Raw genomic sequence first — 7037 nt, 5'->3', positions numbered from 1 at the left:
GCTGCTGGTGCAGGAGGTGATGGAGCAGGAGTGGGAGACGCTGCGGGCCGCCCCAGAGAGCCTGCCGGCCCTCGGGGAGCAGGTGAGTGCGGGCTGCGGGGCTCTCCAGCATCCACACGTTGTGTGTCTGATGCAGGCGCATCAAACACCCCGCTCTGCAGCTCTGACTTCAGCCTGTTGCTGGCTGGAGTTGGCAAAACTCAAGAGGTTCTGGGTTTCCTGCTTCAGCAGCTCGTGCAGGATGTTGTGCTGTGAAAGCGCTTGCTTTTGGGCCCAGGAGTGGGGAATTTCCTTATATCCTTCACAAACTGCGTGTGAGTCACAGCAGAGGGTGGGTTCCGCATCTGTGGTTTTCAGAGCTGGTCTGTCACTGACCACTCCTGAGAACAGAAATGAAACTTTAATGTTTTAACAAGCAAGTCCTTGGACAGGCTGTTCTGATCCGCTGCAGCTGGCTTTACACAGGTGGTTATAGTACAAATACAGAGATTTACCAGACAGAAGAATGAGTGGTGAATTTACATTGCAGTGACAGCTCAGTCAGGTGCTGGAAGTTAAATCAGAAAGTAGCCAGAATGGGAGAATCACTGACTGCTGCACCTTTCAGATGCTAGAGGACCCCGATGAGTTAGCAGTACTGGAAGAGATCCAACAAGAATTGATCTTGCAAGGTAATGTCTCTACCTGTGTTCTGACTCCTATTTGATTTGTAACAGTCCTGACTTGGTAGTAATCTAGACTAGCTGGGGCTGTGCTCCTCGGTTTTTGTGGACCATGTGATACAGAAAAGCCTCCTTAGAAATCTCTGTAGCCTTTTTAATGAGAGAGAGACCCTTTTTGACAATTTCAAGTGGTATTTTAAGATCTGTGACAAGCTAATAAAAGAGGAGACTGGAGAAACAGCACTGAGGTGTTTGGGAGCTGTAGGAACCTGTATAAATCAATTCTAAATGGTCCCAGATTGTTGCTGGAAAGTTCAAAGTCACCCACTTGAGACCAGCTAAAGACTGAGCCATAGGAAAAACTGGACTGACAAGAATTATTCCCTCAAGTGTAGACATCTGATCCAAAGAAAGAAATAAAAGTTCAGGAACTTGTGGCTGCCCCAGCCTCTGTCTGCCCCACAGCTTCACGTGTGCTGCCTTGTCTCCAGTTTGTAACAGATGCCTGAGGGTATTTTGCGGTGTTATTGCAGAACAGTCGGTTATAGAGGAGTACAAGCGAAGTCTGCAGTTTGATGAAGAATGTCTCAACGCGATGCTTGATGGCTTGGATGCCAGTGACAAGACCATCTGCCCAGTGTGTAGAAAGTAAGAAAGCCCTTGGCATTGGTATGAGGTTCTCCAGTCTTTTACAGCAGTTTGGGCTTAAACAGGCAAAAGTAGTGGCTAAAGAGGCAGCTGTTACTGGTAATTTCAACAAAATTTAAAAACCTGAGCAATGATCTCCTAAATCTAAGAGGGTTTTTTTGCTAAAATCTGCCTTTGTTCTGGTTGTTGTGCTGCTGCTCTTTCTAGGAATAACCTGACTGTGAGGAATCACTTTGTTTTTTGCCAGTGTGGATTACACATCAGCACGCGGGTAAGCTGCACCGAGTGGTGCGTCAGCTGTGACTGCCCAAGTCTGCTGCAAAGAGGCAGTTTTAAGCTACAGGCAGCACTGAAAGTGTAAGATTTCTTTTAACCCAATTTTTCTCAGGGTATGACAGAAGAGAAGCTACGGTCACTTCTAGAAAACACTGTAACAGAGCACAGTCACAGGTGCTTTCACAACCCAGAGTTCACAGTTACCAGTGGAATGGAGGAGGAAGCCAGTCTTCTCATGAGCTGCCCGGTGAGTCCACACATCAAGTTCGTGGGAAGGATCTCTGCTGGGATCCACTTCTCAATTACGTGGGCAGAAACCACAACTCCATTGATCCCAGCCGTTTGTGTTGCTGTTTTCCCACAAATGTCTTTGGAAATGGTTTTACTTTTGGCCACCAGTAACTGTAAAAGAAAGAGCCAAATTACACAACTTGCCTTAACTGCTGGATGAGGGAATCTTTTAAGGACCTGTCAGATTTAGTGCCTTACCTTTCTCACACCTTAGCCAACAACTTAAGTCTTATGTGGAGCAGCTGTTCAGGTAAGTGGTTCATGAAGAAAAAGTTTTAAAAATTACTTCAGTTTAAGCCTCCTCAGAAGGCTCGCCCATACCTCTTAGAAAACACATACCCTGCCTTTGGCTCAAGCTAGGGAAACACGTCCTTAGCTTTGCTGCTCACATAAAATCACTGTGTATACCTACACGGTGAGGACAGTGTTAGGAGCAGAGCATTTCGAATGGTTTTGAACATGAGTAATTCATTTTATACATTGCTATAGCTTCTCTGTTCAACTTACCTCTTGTAAAGGTCTGTGACTCCTGGACGATTCTCCTGTGAGCTGATTCAGCTGCTGCTTTTTTTACTGGAAGGACTTCAGGACTGAAAATCCACCCAGAGCTGCTAGTATTTTTATGTATATACTTGTAACTGCTGTGTCAAAGATACTTTAAAAGGCAGTAGTACTGCCTTAACCTGCACTTTTACTGGCACAGTATATGTTTTGAAATAAATATACCTAGTTTATTTCAGCCTCCATGTTGTCTTTAACAATGCATCAGTGATCTCACAGCTCACATCAGCTTTGGTTTCTGTTTAAATTTACTATGGCCTTCAGGGAACAAGTGGAGACAAGGGTTTGAGTAGGAGCTGCCCTGCAGCAGTGCCTTTGACATCAGCATCCACAGCCTTTCAGTCATTCTGCTGGAACTGAAGTGCTCCAGCCTGCTTGCAGTTTTTTTTTCCTAAAATAGCTACATATAATAGGTTATGGCAGCACATCCCTTTTTAAAACAGTTCCTCAAACACCATGTTTAAGACCCTGAATTCTATTCACTAACACTCACTCCTTGAGTGAGATTCACATTCATAATTAGCGCTGCTTGGCCAGCAAGCTTCCTCCTACAGCCACAACTCTGGCAGAGTCAGAATAGCTCTCCAGGGAGAAAACTCCAGGCCAGCACACACCATCGCTGCAGCAACAGCTCTAACACCAGCTCAGGCACAAACACCTGTATTGTTTTTAGAGCAGCTCTTTAGCCAGTAATGGTACAGCAGGAAGAAGAGAAACTATCAGTTTTCAGTGATATGTTGAACAGATTTTATTCTTCACATTCATTCTTAATTGTACAAAAACCACCAAGTAGGGTGAGGCAATTCCAGCCCATAATCTTACAGAACTTGATCTGGGCTGCAACATAAATACAAATACCCAAATACAAGCAAGAATCCTGATTCTCCAAATTCAAACTTACTCTTTGTATCCCTCGTGAAGATATATTTGGGTATTGCTGGCTGGAGCAGTGCTGTGGAATACCCACACTTGAAGATTAGGTTTCCTAGCCTAACCTACTGACATTTGACAAAGCTTTTAAGGTCTTCAAGGAATTTAATGTACTCCTGGTGCTCCAGTGCGGTGCTGAGCTCTATTAACTCATCAGCAAACGTGTTGTCCACTCCCCGATCAGCCAGGAAATCCATTAAGTGATCGTACAGAGCCTGCAAGCAATGAACAGGAAGTTTTAGCAGAGCACACTGGGGTAGGGGTTGCTTTTCACATGTCACATAGCAGCTGGTGTTTTTTTCTCCCAGAAAGATCAGACCTGGCTCCTGCAGGGGACCAGGCAGCTCCCCACCCCACCTTGGGTGTATAAGTCAGAGGGAAGAGCCCGTGGAACAGGTCATATAAACCCAAACCCAATGTTACAATCGAGCTGCACTCTGGAGATGATCAACTGACTGTAGGAGGCAGCAGATAAAGTTTGTGACAGGTTACACACACCAAGCTCTGCCTGTCCCCCCCATACAGCGCTGCGGCCTTGGGGCAAGTTGTTTTAACAGTGTCTGGAAAAGGTGGGATCTGACGTAAATATTTGTTGGAGAGACTAAATCTTTCACAATCGTCAACTCTTTTTTTTCCTCTTCTTTTTAATCCTACTTAACTGTTGAAACTCCAGCATCTCTTAATGCTTGTGGGTTCCCTCCTTGCTCCTCAGGAGAACAGACTCATTATTACTGCTCAGTGCAGTAACGCTAATACCTGTCATGCATTTCTTGGTGTTTTGATTGATTTTTTTTTTAAACAGACCAATGTTACTGAGCAAATGATTAATTCTGGACTTCTGTTGAATAAATCACAAATCGTACAGATCTTTTAATTAATTTTCTGTCTCAAGTCAGAGGGCGGGGGTGGAAAACTGTGGGATGTCGTATAGCAAACAGACAGGCAGGTGAGATCCACTGAAGTGCCCTCGGCAGCCTCCGGTCGTGTCAGCAGCACTTACCCAGTCCAGGGAATCCGTATTGAGGGTGTAGTTGGTGTCCTTCCAGTCAGATTCTCCAGTGGGCTGAAAACTGACCTCCCGAATTGTGAAAATATCACTTTCTTCCTCTCCTTCATGTCCAACCTGAAACGGGAGATGAGAAGAGAGACATACAATGAGCTCTAACTACAGGGCCCCTTCAGCCATCTCATCCTGGAGACAGGAACATTACACAGCAGGCAAAACTCCACAACCAGTTCTAAAGCCATGCCTCTCACCTCTTAACACGTGCCTGTGAGAGAAGCACAGACATGCATGAGAACACGGGAAACCCCCTAAGAGGTCAGAGTACCAGCAGCGACCTGATTTAAGTCAGCAGACTAATTTTTTGAGAGACTTAAAAACCTCTTCTGCCTTGTTCTGAATCTGTCTTCTCAAGCCTGTCTAACCTTTGTCAGCCAAGACTGGCTGCATAAACCTTCTGTAAAGGTTTACAAAATATACCACAAAGATCAGTCTGAAGCAAAACTCTAAATTTTATCCCCCTCTTTTCCCCCCCCCCTTTTTTTTTTAAATCCCTACTTCTATTTGTGCCACCTCACAACAGTAAGATTTGCAAGTTACTGACACGCTGTATGAAATCTCATTTTGGCCATTCTTGTTTACCCCTCTCAAGTCACAGCCCAGACCTGGCTACGGCTGACACGCGACCAGTCTGACACCCACCTCGTCTTCGGGATAATGGCAGTCAAGGACAAGGGTCTGTTTGGTATCGTCTTTTATGACTTCCACAACAAAGTTGGGAGTTGATGTAAGATCAGGCTAAATAAGAGAAGAGTTGCATCAGCATCAGAATCTGAACAGGAGCCAAAGTGACGACAGTACAGCCCAGCACACTGTTCCCTGTCACCCTTCTGGAGTTTCTGACCTGGCCAGAGCAACCCAAACCTCCTCCAGCCTCGCCAAGGGCCCTTCAGCCCTTCCTCTGAGGCTGGTCACACAGGGAAAATGGCAGCTGGGAGCATCTGCCACCCCCTGACAACCCAGCGAGCCTGGATGGGTCTCTCCAAAGCAAAAGGAGCCAGGAACAGACTTGGATTGTTCTGACAGCAGGAGCTGCTTGTGCCTGCCCTCCTTCACGGAGGAAACTTGGCAGGGCAGAGAGGCTGCTGAACACACACCCATGAGCGTGGACCAGCACTGCGCTTCTCAGCAGACACAGGGACACCTGGGAAGGGAAGGAACGTACAAACATCCCCAGTATTGTCCCAGCCAGCTGAGTACAATGTGCTGGAATAAACAGCACCCTGCAGAAAGTGCCAGTTAACTGCTACAACCCAGCTGCATTCCCGACTCGACAACGTCACCATCACTGCAGGTGAAGCCACCTGCCTCAAATGATATTGCTCATTTGTGGTTTTACCAGTATTTTTATTAAGTCTTATTAAACAGGAGCAAGACACTTTTGACCAACAAAACCACACAAGAGAAGTCATGCGAACAGCTTTGTATTCCCTTCACGGTGCCTTCCAGCACTGTAAGTTACACCAAGTGCAAGAGGCAGTATTTACTGCAGGGAGTTGCAAAGGCATGAGATACCCAAGCTCTACTCATTTCTCCTCACAGAGCCCTCTCCCCCTGCTCTGCCTTTCTGCTGCAGAGATGAGGGTCACAGCCAAGTGACAGCCAACCCAGAAAAATCTGCATTTTGTGACTTAATGCTCCTAAATATCAAGTGAGAGAGGAAAACCCCTTAACACTTAAGGGCAAAGTTCTAACTTCCCTCTGTCTACCCATCACTGAAGCACACATCAAGACTAAACTTACCTCCTGCTCATCAGGTTTCTGCTCTTCTTGTGTTTCTTCATCAGCTGAGGGCGGGATGCTGTTATTGATGTTGAATGTGACCGTTATCCTTCAAAAGAAACAGAAGCAGTTACTTTGAACACACTCAAAAAACACCCACCAAAACGTCTTGTTTGCAGCTTCTGTTGTGAGGATGGTGTTGAATTCACACACCGTGAACAAGAGCAGGTATTGCTGTTTAAAACACATGCCAGAATGAAGCCAGCTTCCTCCAGTCGTTCTCATGAACGAGTGTTTTTCAAGTTTTACTGGACTGAGTTGTTATTTTTAACACAGGAAGACTGCTGGAAACTCTGTAACATGCTATACAGTAGCAAGTGCATGTAAAAAAAATAATGTATCCAAGTGTCTTTCACACACACAGAATCACAGAATGTTAGGGAGTGGAAGGGACCTGGAAAGATCACCTAGTCTTTGAGCCAAGGTGGTAAAATAAAGAGTCTCTGCAGCCTGTGGTTTGCACAGACCGGACAGAGAGCAGGGAAAGCAGCAAGAGCTGAGGGAGAAACCTGGTTATGGCTGTCGAGCAGCCCTCAGGGCTGGCCCGAGGAGCCCTTCGCTCCACACCACACTTACTTCTCCCCGGCAATCTTCCGCACCAGCTTGGCCTCTGTGCCGTGGACCTCTAGCTCCCACCCCCCGGAGACCTTGGGCAGAGATTTGTGCTTCTGGATCTTCTTCTCCTCTTTGATCTCATCCGTCAGGAACTGCGCGAAGGCTTTGTCACCTGAAGGGGAAAGATGTGAGGGAAACCCCTTCCTCCTCCTCATCCTCCATCTTCCTCCCCACCGCCACGTGCTGCCCTCAACGGCGGGAACGGCCCT

The 7037-nt window shown here is 46.5% G+C and overlaps 2 protein-coding genes across 2 annotated transcripts; one reads left to right on the top strand and one right to left on the bottom strand.

Annotated features, from left to right (window-relative positions):
- Positions 1 to 4: 4 nt before the first annotated feature.
- Positions 5 to 2425, top strand: RPAIN (RPA interacting protein; the record flags this gene model as incomplete). The annotated part of the gene is made up of 6 exons (XM_010175176.1): positions 5 to 82; positions 608 to 671; positions 1196 to 1310; positions 1518 to 1581; positions 1699 to 1833; positions 2396 to 2425. Coding segments are annotated over 6 exons (486 nt in total), but the record flags the coding sequence as incomplete, so codon positions are not given.
- Positions 2426 to 3171: 746 nt separating this feature from the next.
- C1QBP (complement C1q binding protein) lies at positions 3172 to 6940 on the bottom strand (the record flags this gene model as incomplete). The annotated part of the gene is made up of 5 exons (XM_010175175.1): positions 3172 to 3583; positions 4369 to 4491; positions 5074 to 5169; positions 6175 to 6262; positions 6790 to 6940. Coding segments are annotated over 5 exons (608 nt in total), but the record flags the coding sequence as incomplete, so codon positions are not given.
- Positions 6941 to 7037: the final 97 nt, after the last annotated feature.

Source organism: Antrostomus carolinensis, unplaced genomic scaffold (assembly GCF_000700745.2).
Source record: "Antrostomus carolinensis isolate BGI_N321 unplaced genomic scaffold, ASM70074v2 Scaffold53479, whole genome shotgun sequence".
Taxonomy (NCBI): Eukaryota; Metazoa; Chordata; class Aves; order Caprimulgiformes; family Caprimulgidae; genus Antrostomus; species Antrostomus carolinensis.
Note: the sequence above shows the minus strand (reverse complement) of the source record. Positions and strands in the feature narration are given on the sequence as shown.